At 58.6% G+C, this 18604-nt stretch overlaps 1 protein-coding gene across 2 annotated transcripts; it reads left to right on the top strand.

Annotated features, from left to right (window-relative positions):
• Window positions 1-1260: 1260 nt before the first annotated feature.
• On the top strand, window positions 1261-18589 carry ACE (angiotensin I converting enzyme). 2 transcript variants are annotated; one of them, XR_007899978.1, is made up of 26 exons: window positions 1261-1659; window positions 4936-5103; window positions 6365-6452; window positions 6664-6807; window positions 7051-7242; window positions 7395-7492; window positions 8011-8183; window positions 8472-8695; window positions 10362-10506; window positions 10813-10911; window positions 11116-11238; window positions 11714-11925; window positions 12430-12566; window positions 12846-13004; window positions 13403-13490; window positions 13695-13838; window positions 14070-14261; window positions 14559-14656; window positions 14929-15101; window positions 15567-15790; window positions 16030-16174; window positions 16372-16470; window positions 16806-16928; window positions 17517-17704; window positions 17950-18200; window positions 18411-18589. XR_007899978.1 is itself a non-coding variant. In XM_051768660.1 (25 exons), the coding sequence occupies exons 1-25, from the start codon at window positions 1450-1452 to the stop codon at window positions 18144-18146; spliced, it is 3843 nt and encodes a 1280-aa protein (XP_051624620.1). In that variant the 5' UTR covers window positions 1261-1449; the 3' UTR covers window positions 18147-18589. The 2 variants fall into 2 exon arrangements, 1 of the variants encoding a protein (XP_051624620.1); XM_051768660.1 differs by having other exon boundaries at window positions 17950-18589.
• Window positions 18590-18604: the final 15 nt, after the last annotated feature.

Genomic DNA, 18604 nt, shown 5'->3' with positions numbered 1-18604 from the left:
ATTTTTTTCCAACTTCCCAGTAAACTGGACTTTCCACAGAGCTGTGACTGGTGGGGAAAGGGGTGGTCAAGGGGGGGATACAGGTAGATGCTGGCTTTGCCCCCAGCTCCATGGTGTCCAGGCTCACAGGTGGTGCCAGTGCTGTTGGCACTCCCCTATGGGATTGGGATCAGGGAGATGAAAGATTTTTGGGTGTCCAGGTCAGCCTGTGCAGGTGGTGGGTGGTAGGTCAGGGTGGGAAGTCGTGATTTTTGGCAGGAGGTTTGATAGATGTCAGAGTTGCAGTCTCCTAAGTCCCTTCTTTTTTAAAATGGCCCTGCACACCCTGTAGGGTTCCCAGTCCTGGCAGGAGGACTTGCCTCTTGTCGAGGGGCCACGTTGTCCCTGTGGACCCACCCCCTGGACTCACCCCAAGGGCCATGGTGGTGCTCAGCTGCTTCACAGCCCCCGGTAGGGTCAAAAAGTCAAGGGGTTTCCCTCTCTCCCCCTAAAAGAAGCTCCCCCTCCATGGCAGGTGTCTGCTGTGTCCGTATGGGGTGGTTGTCCCAACAAGGAGTGATGGGCTCAGCCAACCCAGGGCCTAAGCTCAGCCCAGGCACAGTTCCCAGGGCTGAGGCCGGGCCCTGGGGAGAAGGGATTTAGTGGATTAAATGGAAAACAAAACAAAAAAATAGAAAGGAACTGTCAAGCCCACTGACATGGGTCTGGTTTTCATTTTGAAGGAGCTTTTTGTTACTTGTTTGTCATCAGCCTAATTCCTCCAAGTCCATAACACTTGGTGTGATGTGATGTGATTTCCCTCACAGCCAGGAGAAACACTCAATATCTCAGAAAAACGAGGCTATGCCGGGAAGGGGGTCACTTTGGCAGGAAGCAGCATGAGATGGACCTTGGCTGTGTCCCACAGGAGTGTTTTCCCTCCTCCCCTTGCCCTTGTGCCCTGTGGTGGGTGGCCAAGGTGCTTCCAAGGGGCATCCCCCGTGTGATGTCAGTGTGGGGTGAGGTGTCCTGCCAAGCCCCATGGACCAGTCGAGCTGGATTCCCCCGCGCCGAGCCGGGAGGGGACCGGGACCCTGCAGGGATGGAGGTGCCTCTCACCCACCCCGTGCACCCCAGCCTTCCTCCTTTCTCTTTTTTCTGCCTTTCCCTTGATTCTCCTCCATCTCCTTCCCTCCCTCCCGTCCCAGCCCCTTCCCCTTCCCTCCCGGCAGGGCCAGGAGCCAAAGGGACTTTGCACCCCGAGGCAGCGCTCGCTCCCCGCTCCTTCCCCGCAAGCCTTGGAGCCGCCGAAGGGAAAGCGGAATGCTCCGGTCTTATCTGCGAGGGGAGGCAGGCTCGGTGGGCAGGGTTTGCGCGAAGGCTGCTGGCTTATAAGCAGCCGGCAGCGGAGGCAAAGCTGTCTCGGAAGGCACCGAACGGGGCCCCCCCTCCCGCAGCGCTCCCGCCGCGATGCCCCCAGCGCTGGGGCTGCTGCTCGGGCTCAGCCTGGCAGGTGCCCTTCGGGCCCAGTTCGAGCCCCCCCAGCATCCCGGCACCGAGGAGGGGGCCGCCCTCTTCGCCAGTGACTACAACAGCACGGCCGAGCTCGTCCTCTTCGAGAGCGTCTCGGCCAGCTGGAATTACAACACCAACCTGACGGCGGAAAACGCTGCTCTGCAGGTGGGTGGCGGGACGGGGGGCGATGTCACCACGGGGGTGGCCCCAGCGCCGGGGGCTGGGGGGGCTGGGGCAGGGTGGAGGCACTTGGGGCGCTTCCCTTCCTCCCTGCGGGGCTCCTGTCTCGGCACGTCGGGATGGCAAACCTGGGCTGGGACTCGTAGTCCGGGAATCGCAGGGGTTTGCCCCAGATTGGTTCTTGGAGAGGCCGTGCCCCAGAGTGACAGCTCTGGTCCCAAAACAGAGTCCAGGTTATTTTTAGAGATGATTCCTTACTCCCAGCACCTTCCACTTGCCTCCCCCGCCTTCCCAGACCAGGGTCAGGTGTCAAGTGTCCCTGTCCCCATCCCTGCCTGCTGTCACCACGTCCCAGTGCTGGGGGTTTTAGTTTGGGGCAGACTCAAAGTGCACAAGCAACTGGGTGGCATCGTGACTGAGGCTGCCATCCCTTGTGCATGTGTCCCCTGTCCACGGGGACGAAGCCAGCTTTGGGAAAGCACTCCAGGCTGCTGGGAATTAGACATCAGCCCAGCTACGTGCAGGCAGAGTCCCTGTGGGGACCAACTGTATGTGCATCCCACAGGCATGTGCTTCTTTTCCCGGGGGTCTGTGTGTGTTTGGGCTGGATTTAGTGGGTCAGGGAGCTGGAGAAACCCAGGGGTTACTCTCACTTGGGTGAGCTGCAGCACAACCCAGGCCAGGGGATGGCAGTGCCCGGGCAGGCTGTGGAGGTTTCCCTGGATCTTGCTGTGCCCAGGGAGCTGCTGGTGGCCCCGGCACAGGGTCATGGACAGGTCACCACATGTAGCTCAGGGATAACCTGCCACCCCTACAGCTCTAGGTGCAGCCCATACACAACCAAGGTGTGTTCAGGGACCCCAATGTCACCCAAGGGCTACCACACAGCCCTGAACCCCCCAGATCTGCAGGGGTGGGAGTGCAGTGTGCCCTGTGCAGGAAGGAAACACGTCTTCCTGTGCAGGGGGAAAGATCCCTGCTGGGTCTGGCCACTGCCAACTTGGCAGGACACCCGAGAGGGCCCAAGTTCCCCTTCAGCCTTTTTTTTGGTGAGCTGACGTGATGTCTGGGCAGGCAGCCAGCCCAGACTCCAGGTGTGGTGGGGTCAGGGACCCTGGGGCGGAGCAGGAGCATCCCAGCAGTGCTGAGTCCAAGGTTAGGGCCAGGAGAGCACCTTGCATGGGCTTTTCTCAAAAGGTATTTCCAGACTGGCTTTCACCCTTTTCTGTGCTATTAAACGTGTGAGGATCATGTCCAGGAGCTCCCTGGGATGTCAAGGCTCCTAAGCCAGCCCAGGTAGAAGTGGGGATCCAAACTCCTGAGATGAGACCACCATGGGGCAACCTGGAGGTGTGTGGTGGGATGGGGAGGCACTGACTGCTAAAGGATTAACAGCTGGACAGCAGGACCCAAAAAGTTGAATTTGGGGGATCTGGGGAAGCCTTGGGCTGTAACATAAGAGGGACTAAGTCAGGCCAACATGGCATGGGCAGCTCCAGGACCTGCCACGAAGGGTGGCCCTGGGACAAAGTGACATGGGGGGCAGGAGGCTGAAGGCAGGGGCAGGGATGGACAGAGGGGTTCTGGACAGACAGATGAACCATCTCCTGCAAGCTGGGGCTCTGGGCGAGAGGTTGATGATGGTGTTTGGGGTTTGTGAGCTGCTCATGGGCACACAACTTCTCCAGGTGTCCGGGGCAGGGCAGTCCCAGTTTCCTGGGCTGCATCCAGAGCCTTTACCAGGAGCAGGGAGAGACCAGGGTGGGAGATTTGGGGGCTGCTGATGTCCAGGGGCCTCTGAGCCACGCACAGGTGCACCCCCCCCAAGAGAGAGATCCCAGATGTGGAGGCAAAGGGCCAGGGCTGGTGGGCACGGGCACGGCGAGGGGGTCTCGGGCAGTGCCGCTGGGCTCAGCTCGCTCCACCGGAGCTGTCAGGAGAGTTTAGGGCACGATTCACTTGACCAAACACAGGCTCCTGTTCAAGGAGAAGACAAAACACAGCTGGACTCTGCTTCCTCCTGCTCCCCCAGCTCCGTGCAGGGTCTGGGGAGGGGTAAAGATGTCCCCTGTTCAGTGGGATGATGCAAGAGCAGGGTGTCCGTGGGGCTGGCACACCCTGGCATGTCGAGGGATTGGGGCCGGTTGGTACCTGGAGTGATGCTGTGGGCACTGGGGTGTCCAAGGGAAGGGTGGGAGCCTGCTGCTGGGCTGCCAGGGCACCTGGCACTTTTGACATTCCCACCACCCTGTCCTAGGGCTGCGTGGGTGTGTCTGCCCCGGGCAGCTCCAACCCTGCTGCTCCACGACTCCCTTCCCTCCCCACTGCCAACTGAGGGAATGCGGAGATTAAAATAAAACAAACCAGGCGTGTTGGAGCCGGGCTAAAAATGCCACGAGTCACAGCTAATGAGCTCCATAAATCACACTGGGCTGGCACATGGACACCAACCAGGAGCTCTGCACGGTCTCACTCCACCCTGTGCATGGCCTGGGCCGGGACACTCTCAAAAGCTCAGTTTCCCAAAAATGCAGCTGACAGTGGCCGGGCTGGGATGTGACCACCTGCAATACACCCTGTCCCAGAATTGTGGCCCCAGCTCCAGCTGCCTAAATAACCCCCCATGGCTCAGGCAGCTCCCTGACGCCCCACGGGCCTGGGAAGAGAGGTTGGGGCTGGCAGATGGGTGACAGAGGGACCCAAAACTGAGGGCTCGGAATGAATGGGTGCCCCTCTGCAAGGGGAAACCCAGATAAGGCACTTACAGGGCACGGGGTGCAGACACCCAAGAGAGAAATGTATAGAAATAGAAATGTACAGACACAGAAAGGAGGGAGAAAAGCAAATAGGGCATCTCAGAGCTCCTTCTGAAACCAGGGTCTGGCAGCTGCCAGAGCCAGCCTTGGAGCACCTGGACACCCTGCCCGTGTGCCCTGGACACCCAATCCCAGCATTCCCACCCCATCTGGGCCACAAGACCCCTGAGCTGCCTCCCAAAGATCCTCAAAGGCCACGTTAGTGGGTGTTCATCAGGAGTGCTGCAGGCGAGTGGGGGCTGCAGACACTGCTGTGTGGGCTGGAAGTGATGTCTCCATCTGTGGATGCCACGGACTGGGGACAGCCCTGCCTGCCACCTCACATCCCGTCACCTCTGACTCCCACGGACCCCTGTGGCTCTGAACCCCCTCCCCAAACTATGGTCTGGCTGGTGGCATGTCCCAGGGCTGGTCCTGAGCCCCCATGTCTCCTCTCTCTGTGCAGGTCCAGGCGTCGCTGGAGGAGCAGAACTTCACGGAGCTGTGGGGGAAGAGAGCCAAGGAGCTCTATGGCAACATCTGGAGCAACTTCACGGACCCACAGCTGAGGAAGATCATCGGCTCCATCCAGACCCTGGGACCCTCCAACCTGCCCCTGGGCAAGAGAGAGCAGGTAGGGGAGGTGCCAGCAAAGCCCTGGGCACTGCTGGGTGCTGTGAAACGCCTTAGGGGGACTTTTTCAGAGCATGCAGACTCTGCTGCTGAGCTGCTGTATTTTGGAGGGTGTCACTGCACAGGGAAGGCAGTGATGGAGGGGGGAGATGGGGTCCTGTCTCCAAGGGATGTGGGGTACCAGCCCTAACCTCATCCTGGAGCTATTCCAGCGGGAACTGGAGATTTCCTGCTTACACAGAGAGTCTTGGGCGTCACCTGGAGACGAGCCAGGCTGTGCCCACGGCCAGGGCCAGCTCTCCCGACCCCTCGGGGCTCCTTAGGGATGCAGCCCTCTGAAAAAAAGGGCTGCTGCAGCCGCCCGGCTCCTGAGCCACCCGTGAGACAAGGAATGCCCTGGTGACACAGTTCCGTGCCAGGGACATCAGGACATCCTGAGCCTTCCCCATCACAGTCCTGAGCTTTCAGGGCAGTTTGCCTTTGATATCCATGCATGAAAATATTGCCCAGGCTGAGGCTGGCAGACACTCACCTCTGCATGAGTGCGGGGACCGTCCCCTCCGTCCCGACCCGCGGCTCCCTGACAGCCATTCCCACAGAAACCCCGGCAGAGCCCGGGGATACAATCCTTTCCGGAGAACTGCTGGCGCCGGTTCCTTCCAGGAAACCCATCCCTGCCTTCTCCCAAATAACAGAGAGCATCATGTCTCCTCCCTGCACATCAGTCATGTCTCGCCCATCCCTGGGCAGCTCCGTCCCACTACCCCCATCCCCATCCCCATCCCCTCCGCCCAGCCGGAGCAGAGGGATGGGAGCAAGGAGAGAGACAGAGCAGAGGAATTTCCTTCCCTGGGAATGGGTTTCCCGGGCATGTTCCAGGAAACCTCCCGTTGCTATTGTTTGCTGTTGTTGAAGTTCACAGGAAAAAAAATCCCCCTCCTCCTCCTGCTTTTCTTCTCGTATTTTTTTTAACCCGTTTAGATAAACAGGCTGTGCCGTGGCCCCGCTGACAAACAGCTTTATAAACAGCCCCTCTCCAGAACACCACTGTGCAGGGATTGTCTGTCCCAGAGAGCCTCCCTGCTCCCACCCTGCCATGGGTGCAAAAACCCAGGGTGATAACACACTTATCTCACCAAAAACGTGCTGTGTAAACACAGCGATCCTTCTCCACATCCCTCCGGACACACACAGCCTGTAGGTCCCTCCTGAAGGGTCGTTCCTGTCCTCTTCCAGCCCCAACATCTTTTCCTTTCCCACAGTACAACACCATCCTGAGCGACATGGACAAGATCTACTCCACGGCCAAGGTGTGCCTGCCCAACGGCACCTGCTGGGATCTGGAGCCAGGTACGGTCCCTCTGCCCCCAATCCTGCGGGGTGCTGAGCACCCCATGGCCATGGCATGGTCCCCACATCCTCAGCGGGTTGGGATTGGCAGATCCCACCCCAGGGTGAGGATGGGTCTGGGTGGTGGTGGTGGCATCTCTGCAGCGCTACTGTGGGATGTGCCCCCTCCTCCTGTCCCTCTCTCATGTCCCACTTGTCCCCTCTGTCCCAGACCTCTCGGACATCATGGCCATGTCCCGCAGCTACAAGAAGCTGCTCTATGCCTGGGAGGGGTGGCACAACGCCGCGGGGAACCCGCTGCGCCCCAAGTACGAGGAGTTCGTGCAGCTGAGCAACGAGGCCTATTCGGCGGATGGTACGAACCCAGGGGGGATGCAGGGGGTGGTCAGGGGTCAGGGGTGGGAATTGGTGCTGGGACAATGCCCTGCTGCTCTCTCTCCCCACCCCACATGCAGCCAGACATCCAACTTCTAATTTTCCCCAGTGCCACCACTGCGGGAAAGGGGCAAAAATCCTACTGATGATCCTTGGTCCCAGCTTTTGGGGGTGGGTGGGTGGATGGGGCTGGAGCCAGAGGTCATCCCTGTCTCCCTGGCAGGATTTGAGGACACAGGTAGCTACTGGCGCTCCTGGTACGACTCAGACACCTTTGAGGATGACCTGGAGAGTATCTACAACCAGCTGGAGCCGCTCTACCTCAACCTGCACGCCTTCGTCCGGAGGAAGCTCTATGACTACTACGGCCCCAAATACGTCAACCTGAGGGGTCCCATCCCTGCTCACCTCCTGGGTAAGAGATGGGACCCCCCCAGCCTGTGCCCAGGGATGCTGGTGGGGTCAGGGGAGCACACAAGGCCCTAATGGGACAGAGAGGTCCCGGTTGTCACCGTGTTTCTCTTCTGACCTACCACCAGCTCTGCTCCAGCTGTTTTCTCTTCTCAGGGAACATGTGGGCTCAGCAGTGGAACAACATCTATGACCTGATGGTCCCCTACCCTGAGAAGCCCAACCTTGATGTCACGAGTGCCATGGTGCAGCAGGTGATGGGCTGAGGGACTCACTGGGGGCACCAGGGGCAAAAAAATGGGGGTGTTGCCCAAGGCTGGCCCATGACATTGACCCCATGGGAGTGGTTTACCTGCATGGGGGACAGCAGAAAAGCCGTGTCCAGAGGGGAAGGGACAAAGAAATGACCTCAGTTTGGCAATGACCAAAGAGGCAGTGGTTGGGCAAAGAGGAAGGGCAGTGCAGTGGGATCAGTGCCAGTCCCAGGGCTGGGGGCTGTGTCCGCACCATCCCACAGCTCTGAGTATCCCTGAGGCATCAGCCCTGCTCCCTTCTCCTGTCCCTGCCGGGCACCAGCACCATTGCTCAGTGCTTCTTAGGAGGTCCATACCAATTCTGGGGCTGGGACTCCCCACCACGGGGAGAGGGGCTGGACCTTGGTCCCTTGGAATGATCCCCTTCATCCCTGTGGTGCTGGGAGAGCACCAGGGGCAATGCCCTGCACATGGGCAGCCCCTTCCTCGGCCATAACCTGCTGCCTGCTGCCCACCAGGGCTGGAATGCCACCCACATGTTCCGGGTCTCAGAGGAGTTCTTCACCTCCTTGGGGCTGCTGGAGATGCCCCCCGAGTTCTGGGAGAAGTCCATGCTGGAGAAGCCGACGGATGGGCGGGAGGTGGTGTGTCACGCCTCGGCCTGGGACTTCTACAACCGCAAGGACTTCAGGTCTGAGGGGGCCCCAGGGACACAGGGCTGTGGAGTAAGACCCTCCTCCATCCCCCTCGGTGGTCACCTTTTTGGGGACCCACAGCCTGGCCCTGCAGCCCAGTCTGGCACCTTCTGAGGCAAGGTCTTGGGTGACCACACTGTCCTGCCTTCCCCTCCACTGGGTCTGTCCCTTAATCCATGGGGTACTGACACCTGCTCAGGACTGTGGAGGGTCCTTCCCGTGGAGGGTGTGCACAGACAGCCGTGGTCTCTCCCCCAGCTCAGGCAGTGCTGTTTTCACCACAGGATCAAGCAGTGCACGTCGGTGACCATGGAGCAGCTGTTCACGGTGCACCACGAGATGGGCCACATCCAGTACTACCTGCAGTACAAGGACCAGCCCGTCTCCTTCCGCAGCGGGGCCAACCCTGGCTTCCACGAGGCCATCGGGGATGTCCTGTCCCTGTCTGTCTCCACCCCAAGCCACCTCCACACAATCGGTCTCCTCAGCAATGCCACTGAGGATGAAGGTACAGCAGCCACCCCGGGGAGCTGGGTGGCCTGGAGGGCTCAGGCACTGCCTGCGGCACTAGGAAGGGTTTGGGAGATGCCAGGGTGGGCTGCAGTCTGGCAACACAGCCCAGAGTAGGCACAACACCTTGTCTCCATAGGTCCTTGCAGGACCTATTTTACCTCCATGGGTCCATGTAGGACCTATTTTGTCTCCATGGATCTAAGCACAACCCCTTCTTAACTCCATGGGTCCTTGCAGGACTTATTTTGTCTCCATGGGTCCTTGCTCAACCCCTTCTTAACTCCATAGGTCCTTCTAGGACCTATTTTTCCTCTATGGGTCTATGCCCAACCCCTTCCTGTCTCCTTGGGTCTTTGTAGAAAACCCTTCTTGGCTCCATCATCTTCTTCACCCCTGAGGGCAGGGGGGATGCCCTCCAGAGCTCGTCTGTGCCGTTCCTTTCTCCATTGTAGTCCTCAAACCTGCAAACAACATCTTTGTGCTTGATTGGCTTTGACCTTTCCAGCATTCCTCCCTCCCTCCCTCCCTCCCTCCCTCCCTCGCCAAGAAACATCCACCCCGGGATCTCGCGGTGCAGCTCTGCGGAGGTGGCACCGAGCACTTCCCTGCACAGTCACGAGGACAGTCAGGGGGTGACATGTCCTCCTGCCAGCCGGTGAGGCAGAGCAGGACTTATCCCTGCAGGGCACTGCCTGCCTTGGCAGGAGCCTGTCCCCCCTCCCGACGTCTCTCAGCCGCCACGTCGGAGCAGACGGCGGCAGAGGAACCTGAGCTCTCCCAGACCTGCCCCAGGCTCTGCTTGGCGGAGGAGGGACGGCACTGGGATCCTCCTGCCGCGTCATTAAATACGTTTTATGATGAGAAAGACATCCCAGCAGCCAAGAGTGTTGGGCCAATGCTGCATAAACAGCACGGAGCAGATGGTCCCTGCCTCGAGCCATCACTGCCCGGCCAGCCAGCCCTTGGCAGGCTGGCCACCATAGTGGTGGCAGCCAGTGGACCCTCAGGGCAGTGCTGCCAACCCCTCTCTGGCCCCACAGCTTCAGCTGGGTCTCCATCAGGTCCTTCTCCGACCTTCCTTCTGCAGGTTTTCTCAAGGGGAAGAGCAGATGTCACCACCCCTGTGCTCCCCGTGATGTGGTGGTTGCACATGATGTGACTCTTGGGGATGGTCCTATGCTGGGCTAAGGGTTTGACTCAATTATCCCTATGGGTCCCTTCCAACTCAGCATATTCTGTGATTCTGTGACTGTCCTAGAGTTGACTCCAATTCTGGGTCTAAACCTCCAGAGTTTTTGCAGTGGTGTGACAGCCCTGCAGATCATTCCCCCAAAACCCCCTCACCCTGAGGCCCCGGGGCGAAGGTCTGAAGAGTTAAACTCACCGAAGACCTCACTCTGAGAGCTGGGCTAAAGGCAAGGGGACACCACACTTGTCACTGTCATTGTCCCCACTCGGTAAAAGGCACGTGTTGCCCCAGGTAGGAGCTGTATCTACAGAAACCACCTGTGTCCTACACAGCCTTCTCAGGAGCAATGTTATACGTTGAAATGCCGTCCCCACTTCTCACCCAGGTCTGCTCACCTTCTTGCCCACCTGGTGACCATAGAGTTGTCTATCCAGACTCCTTCCCAACCTGGTTCAGGCTCTGTTTTTCACAGAGAGCAACATCAACTACCTGCTGAAGATGGCCCTGGAGAAGATTGCCTTCCTACCCTTTGGCTACCTCATCGACCAGTGGCGCTGGAACGTGTTCAGTGGCCGCACGCCCCCGAGCCGCTACAACTCCGACTGGTGGTACCTGAGGTACAGGACACTCACCGAGGGTGGGTGGGGGTGTGGAAGCCTGGGGTGTGCAAGGAAGGTAGGCAGGAAAGAGGAAAGGAAGGAAAAAAAGGAAAAAGTAGCCGTGGAGACGGCTGGAGAACAATGGATAGATGGGTGGGTGGGATGGATGGGTAGGCGAGTGGATGGATGGACAGAAATACATGGAATCACACTCTGATTGGCCAGATTTCTTCAGCACTGTGCCATCCTTTCCCCTTCTCTGCCTTGATTCTTCTGATCCCTTATTATTTCCGTGCTCATGCTGCTGTTCTCTGTTGTCTGCAGAACCAAATACCAGGGTATCTGTGCCCCTGTCACGAGGAATGAGAGCAACTTCGACCCTGGAGCAAAGTACCACATCCCTGGGAACACTCCTTACATCAGGTAGAGGAAGTGTTGGCAAGGGGGCTGAGTTTTGGGGTGCAGTGGGTGGGGGCTCAGCCCTCTGGGCAGGGACTGGGATGTGCTGCTCCGGCTCAAGACACGGAGATCACCCAGCGATTGGGACCACAAATGGTGGCGTTGGGCTCTGGGACTTGTCTGCTTCCCTTTGTCCCCAGTTCTGACCTTCCTGGGCCTCCTTGGCAGGTACTTTGTGAGCTTCATCCTCCAGTTCCAGTTCCACAAGGCGCTGTGCGAGGCAGCCGGACACAGCGGCCCCCTGCACACCTGTGACATCTACAGGTCCAGAGAGGCTGGAGACAAGCTCAGGTGGGGACAGAGGAGGGTTGGGACAGGCACTATGGGCAGATGTGTGCATGGAAGCAGATGGTGTGTGAAGGAAGGAAAGGAGAAAGGAAGGAAGGAATAGTGGCTGTGGAGGTGGCTGGAGAAATAGCTTTGCAGATGGGTGAATGGATGGAAATACATGGAAACACCCCCACTGATGGTGGGGTGAGTGGTCCTCACCAGAATACTGCTCTTGTCCCTGCCACGAGCTCCCAACCAGACAAGAGGTCACTAAAGCACGTTTGGTTCCTGATGACTCCCTGGGTGTGAAATGTGTGAGTTTGTGATGGGGAGTCCTCAGTCCCCACATGCAGGACAGGTGGTGGCTTCAGAGGCAGTTTCATGTCCCACTCAGGAATAGCACCTTCAACCCTTGTGATGCTGAGATATCATCACTGCTTCTCTGCCATCCATTCCCTGGCCTCATGTTGGCTCTTGCTGTCCCACTGCTCTGCAGGGAAGTGTTGAAAGCTGGGTCTTCCAAGTCGTGGCAGGAAGTCCTGTTCAACTTCACTGGCACGGATAAGATGGATGCTGGGCCCCTCCTGGAGTACTTCAGCCCTGTCACCACGTGGCTTCAGGAGCAGAACAACAAGACCAATGAGGTGCTGGGCTGGCCTGACTTTGAGTGGCGTCCTCCCATCCCTGAAGGCTACCCTGAAGGCATTGGTAAGGCTGCAGCTCCATCCCAGGTCTGGGGAGGGGCAGGAAGATGTCCCCAAGGGACACCACTAACCCTCAGTGCTGACAGGGGGCTCTGCAGTGGGTGGGGTGGTTCCCATGGCAGGAAAGAGAAATAACCAGCTCCAGTGGAGTCCCACAGGGTGTTGCTTCCCAGGAAGTCTCTGATGTACCGTTATCTGAGGCTGTGGTCCTGCCACTGTGGTGATGCCGTCAGTCATGGTGTGACAGCATCTGAGCTGCATCCTCTCTGCTCATGTGGGAGGGTCTAGGGCATGCAGTTTGTCCTGTTGTCCCATCCTCTGTCCGGTGGATCACCCCAGCAGTGCCCATCTGCACCATTTCTTGGCATGGGTTGCTCTCAAGTTGTGGCATCGGACCTGCAGTTCTGGGAAAAGCTCAACCATGGCTTCTCCATGGGGTAGTGCTCTTGCAAAGAGGAGGCTTCTCCTGACGTTCCCCCCCTCTTCCCCCATTTATCTCCTCCTCTAGACAAAATAACAGATGAAGCACAAGCCAAAGAGTTCCTGGCCGAGTACAACAGCACAGCTGAGGAGGTGTGGAACGCCTACACCGAGGCATCCTGGGCCTACAACACCAACATCACCGACCACAACAGGGAGGTCATGGTATGGCAACAACCCCGGGGCTGTGCAGGGAGAGCCAACAGCCAGGGCAGGCAGCTGGAGCCCAGGGCACCTTTCAGAGGAGCTCTGAAACCCAGGGCAGCCTCTGCCCCTCGCTCAGGGGTGACATTCTCACCCTTTTCCATGAAAACCCTCATCGTTCCATGAGGTGCCCGCAAAGGCAGCCGTGGGGAGGGTGTCAGTCGTAGGGTGCTGGGTGATGTTTCTAGTGATGGCCTGTGACTCAGGGACCTCAAAGTGATTCCTCTTCTGTCCTCGCAGCTGGAGAAGAACTTGGCCATGTCCAAGCACACCCTGGATTATGGCATGAGGGCCAGGCAGTTCGACACCTCCGACTTCCAGGACGAAAGTGTCACCCGCATCCTCAAGAAGCTGAGCGTCATCGAGAGGGCAGCCCTGCCTGAGGATGAGCTGATGGAGGTGAGCAGCAAAGGGACAGAGCAGGATGGGGTGTCCCTTGCCACTAACTTGTGTGGACACACAGGCTCCCCCCAAAATTTAGGAGGTTCCATTGGGCAGCCACCTCCTGCCCTTGATAAAGGTGATAGCTTGGTACCTTCTACGCACAGCCAAGAGCCTCATCTCCAGGTTTTCCCACCCAAAGGTTGCCCTTCCCAGGCTGCAGTGGGGCCTGGATGTTTGGGTGACAATGGCACATTGCTTGTTGGCCCCAGGTCCCCTTGTTGCCTCCAGTTGGGGTCACACTTGGCCTTGGAAGGGACCAGAGGAGAACATCTGAGAACACCTCAGTGGGCTGTGATATTGTCCAATGTCAGGAGAAAGGATACCTTGTTTACATGACCTGATTTCCTTTGCAGTATAACACCCTCCTCTCGGATATGGAGACCACGTACAGCCTGGCCAAGGTCTGCAGGGATGACAAAACCTGTCTCCCACTGGATCCTGGTAAGATCTGACAGGGTGTCCTGGGAGGCACCTGCACAGGCCCAGAAAGGAGAGATTTTTTAATGAGGGCATGAAGAGAGGTCGTGAAGGGTCCTTCCACCTTCTCTCGGGTGATGGCCTCTGAGCAGCACGTTGGCTCTAGCACCATTGTGCCAGCTCAGTCCAGCCAAGAGCATCACTTTGGCTTCACTGCTCTCTCTTCAGACCTCACAGACATCATGGCCACCTCCCGGGACTATGACGAGCTCCTCTTTGCCTGGAAGGGCTGGCGGGATGCTTCTGGGAAGAAGATGAGGAACGACTACAAGCGATACGTGGAACTGAGCAACAAGGCAGCCGTGCTCAATGGTCAGTGCCCTGCTCCCTCAGAGCCCACCATGGTCCTAACCCCCTGTGAGCAGAGGACTGGGCTCTTCATCCAACTGGGGGTCGTAATCCTAAAGGTGTGGAGGTCCCACTAACTCCCATGAGCTCCACTGTCTCGTAGACATGGAGGGACCTGGGGTGCCTGAGCAGCAAGACAAGACTCATGCCCAAGAAGGGCAGTGTCTGACAGCTGCTGCTCTTGCCCTGCCACAGGTTACACAGACAATGGGGCCTACTGGAGATCCCTGTATGAGACATCCACCTTCGAGGAAGATCTGGAGAGGCTGTACCAGCAGCTGCAGCCCCTGTACCTCAACCTGCACGCCTACGTGCGCCGGGCCCTCTACAAGAAGTACGGGGCAGAGCACATAAACCTGAGGGGGCCCATCCCTGCTCATCTGCTAGGTGAGGCTGGGCTGTGTGTCCCACCAGGGATGGGTGCCTCTGAATCTTGCCAAGAGCTGAGGCTGGTGCCTGTTCAGCTCTGGCTGAAGGGCCAAGGTCCCATGGAATGGGTCTGCAGAGGACAGTCCGCCCCAGGGAAGGGCAGCACGTTCAGCTGCATGGATGTGCAGGCAGGGCAGGGATCCTGACAGGGCAGGGACCAGGCAGGGTGGTCCACCTGTGCAGGAGAAGGGAGTAACTGGTTCCTTTTGCTCTCCTCTCCCTGCCTTCCTCCTCTCATCCTCCTGTCCTTCCCAGGCAACATGTGGGCTCAGTCATGGTCCAATATTTTCGACCTGGTGATGCCTTTCCCGAATGCCACCAAGGTGGATGCCACCCCAGCCATGAAAGAACAGGTCAGTGCTTTTCCAAGCTGCTCTGGGGAAGCCCCTCAGGACCCAGCACCCTTCAGCTGTTGCCAAATGATCTGATGTTGCCAAAAAAATCCACACCTCATCTCTATTCTCTCCCCACCTGGATATGCCGATGGCTGGATCCAGCTCCAGCTGATCCCCAAGGATCCCTCTGCCCAGAACAACAAGGCTATCCCTGGCTTCCCATCCTTCCCACAGCCCCTGGCACCCCAGCATCCCCCACTGCCCCTCACCAGCCCCTGCTCTCTCCCCAGGGCTGGACAGCCAAGAAGATGTTTGAGGAGTCAGACCGTTTCTTTACCTCCCTGGGCCTCATCCCCATGCCCGAGGAGTTCTGGAACAAGTCCATGATCGAGAAGCCGTCGGACGGGCGGGAGGTGGTGTGTCACGCCTCGGCCTGGGACTTCTACAACCGCAAGGACTTCAGGTGCCCGTGGGGAGCAGGTGGTGGCCACACCTCGTGTGGTGCTGGGGCAGAAAGCGGCACCTTTGTAGAACGAGGGCATGTGGGCTGATGCCACCACAGTGTCTCTTGCTCTGGGGCTGTGGCACCCCCACTATGGCACTGCCACTGTAACCCAAAGTGCTGGCACTGCTGGCAGGTGCTCCTATGGTGCACGGAGGGCAATCAGTGCCCTCCCTGCCCTGCCCTGGAGAATGGAAAACCCAATGAACAGGGACAGGGAAGGGGCAGGGTCAGCAGGAGATGCAGGGGAAGAGAGACACCAACCCCATGGAGCAGGACCAGCCCAGCCTGGCATCACGTGTGGGGTGGGGGCACATGGGAAGGGAGGCCAAAGGGAAAAACAGCTCAAGGGGATGTGATGGTTCCCAGAGATTTTCCCAGCAGCACTGCCCTCCCTCCTCCCCCAACCCCCATGTCCTGGTGCAGGATCAAGCAGTGCACGGTGGTGAACATGGACGACCTGATCACGGTGCACCACGAGATGGGCCATGTCCAGTACTTCCTGCAGTACAAGGACCAGCCCGTCTCCTTCCGGGATGGGGCCAATCCCGGCTTCCACGAGGCCGTCGGGGATGTCCTGTCCCTGTCCGTCTCCACCCCCAAACACCTGCACAGCATCAATCTGCTGGATGAAGTCAAGGAAGACCAAGGTGAGCTGGGAGGGGGGCACCACACAGCAAATGTGGGAGTGCTGATGGGAACAGCTGGAAATGCAGAGGGCCAGGAGGGGCTGGGCAGGGTGGAAGGGGTCAGGGACATACGTGGTGGCCTTGTGTGCATGGAGGGGACAGGACCTGTTGGGGCCACCCTGCTCTGGGGCAGAATGACCCATCCAGGGTGGAGGGATGGGTGCAGCACTGCCTTGCTCACACCTCCATGCCCTGGGCAGAGAGTGACATTAACTACCTGATGAGCATCGCCCTGGACAAAATCGCCTTCCTGCCCTTCGGGTACCTCATGGACCAGTGGCGCTGGAAGGTGTTCGATGGGCGTATCAAGGATGACGAGTACAACAAGGAGTGGTGGAACCTCAGGTATGGCTGAATTCAGACCTGTCTCTGAGGCAAGGCCTTGGCCTTCATCCCACTGGGTGTTTTCTCCCTGTGGTGCAGTTGGCTGCAATGGGACACGATGGGATTCACAACCCCTCACACTGTCCCCATGGTGTCCCCTCCCATTTTATTTCACCCTTTTCTCCCCATGCTGGGCTAACTCTCCCTCTCTGGCCCAGGACGAAGTACCAGGGCTTGTGCCCACCAGCACCGAGGTCTGAAGATGACTTTGACCCTGGGGCAAAGTTTCACATCCCTGCCAACGTCCCCTACATCAGGTGAGCAAGCGGGGCTGGGGCTCGAGGGACACCACCTGGACACAGAAGCCTGGGCAGCTCCAGGGATTCTGACAGAGCTTCTGAGGAGAAGGTTGGATCTGGGAGCATTTCTCCCTGTCTGAGGAAGACAGGCTCATCCACCCAGGCAATCCTAAGACACACATTACAGGAGAAATGGCCCAGCAGGTTGGGCTGAGTTGATGGAGGTGCAGCTCCAAAGCCAGGGATGCACCTCCAGAGTGGGAAGGTGCAACCAGAGAATGAGGGGAGGGCACATCCTCTCTTGCACATCCACCAGTAGGGTCTGTTCCCATCTCCTCATCCCTCTCCACCAGGTACTTTGTCAGCTTCGTGATCCAGTTCCAGTTCCACCAGGCTCTCTGTAATGCAGCCGGGCACACGGGTGCCCTGCACACCTGTGACATCTACCAGTCCACGGAGGCTGGGAAGATCCTGGGGTACGTGTGTGGGCAGGGCAGAGCCAAGGTATTTCTGTCCCCAAATACCTCCAACCCAGCCCAGAAAGACAGGAGGCAAGGCAGCCCCTGCTCATCCCTCCCACCCCTGCCCAAGCATGGGATGCTCCAGCCCCTGGGGTGTGGGGAGGGGGTACCTGGGGCAGGGGGTGCCTGGGGCAGGGGCACCTTGGGCTGGGCCCTGGGGCTGTGATTGCAAAAGCAGCCACTAGATGGTAGCTGGGCCCCTGGCAGGTGGAAGGCTCCCTCCCTCCTCCTCCTCCTCCTTCCAGCCCCCAGTTCCTTGGGGAAAACAACCCCCTTGCTTCCAGAAAAGCACCTGCAAAATTAACCCTTTCACCCAGGAACTGCTCTACATCAGGCTGGAGTCTCTGGAGGGCTTTAATCCATGCAATCCCCCCTTTACCCACAAGTTAACCTCCTTCCCTGTGCCTTGGGCTGGCAGCCCTGTGGTCCTGAGGGCACAGACTGTACCCAGGCTGCTGATACCAAGAGCCCCAAGGGAAAGGGAAGGGCTGGCAGCCAAGATTGTGATGGGGAACCCACTGGAGCTCATTTCTCCTGCCACAGGGATGCCCTGAAGCTGGGTTTCAGCAAGCCATGGCCTGAGGCCATGCAGCTCATCACGGGGCAGCCCAACATGTCAGCAGAGGCCCTGATGAGCTACTTTGAGCCACTCATGACATGGCTGGAGAAGGAGAATGAGAAGAACGGAGAGGTCCTGGGCTGGCCCGAGTACAGCTGGACTCCTGACTCAGGTATGCAGGGCTCAGCCAAGCACAGCAGGTCCATGACGGGGCAGAGCTCAGCCCTCACCAGGGCCAGGATGAGATGGACCTGTCTTGGTGACCCCTGGCCACCCCAAAACCCCCAGGGCATTTGGGTGCTTCTCCCTGATTTCTCCTGGTGCTGAGTCTAAAGGGCATCCAAGACACCAGCAAGGGAGAGCTGGTGAGCCCAAAGCCACCACACCCACCATGTCTCTCATTTCTCCCTTTTCCAGCCACTCTGGTCCCAGATGGCTCCAGCAAAACTGATTTCCTGGGAATGTCCCTGACCAAAAGCCAAGCCTCGGTAGGCGCCTGGGTCCTGCTCGCCCTGGCGCTCGTCTTCCTGATCACCACCATCTTCTTCAGCGTCAAGTTCTTCTCGTCCAGGAGAAAGGCCTTCAAATCCAGCTCAGAAATGGAACTGAAATGAGGCAGCCACCAGCGGGGCAGCACGGACAGGGTGCAAGCACGGGCACTTGGCCAGGCTGGCAGCCATGCCATGGGCACACTTGCCAACAAAGCCATGGGTTTCCACAGCCCAGGACTCCTCTCTCCTATCAGGTCAGACATTTCTTTCCACTATGCAAGAGCCAAAGCAGAGAAGAGCTATTTATTTGACAATGTCTGCATCGGGGGAAAGAGAAATTCCGGCGCCGGCAGGCACGGAGCCGTCACGAGCTGCCCCTGTGCCCAGGGCTGGAGCTGGTCCTGCCTGGTCACCCACCAGCCAACTCTGACCTGTGGGCAAAGCCACAGAGACTCGAGTCACAGAGGACAGTTTGGGGAGGGACAGAGCACGTTCTTCCCCCTGGTTTGCCTCTGCCAGGCTGTTCGTTTGCATGGATGAAAAATAAACCCATGTCTTGGCACCCTCCGAGCAGCAGCTCA

The sequence above is a fragment of the Manacus candei genome, unplaced genomic scaffold (assembly GCF_025592945.1).
Source record: "Manacus candei isolate 608988 ecotype Guabito, Panama unplaced genomic scaffold, ASM2559294v1 h1tg000096l, whole genome shotgun sequence".
Taxonomy (NCBI): domain Eukaryota; kingdom Metazoa; phylum Chordata; class Aves; order Passeriformes; family Pipridae; genus Manacus; species Manacus candei.
This window is presented reverse-complemented; position numbering and strand designations above follow the sequence as displayed.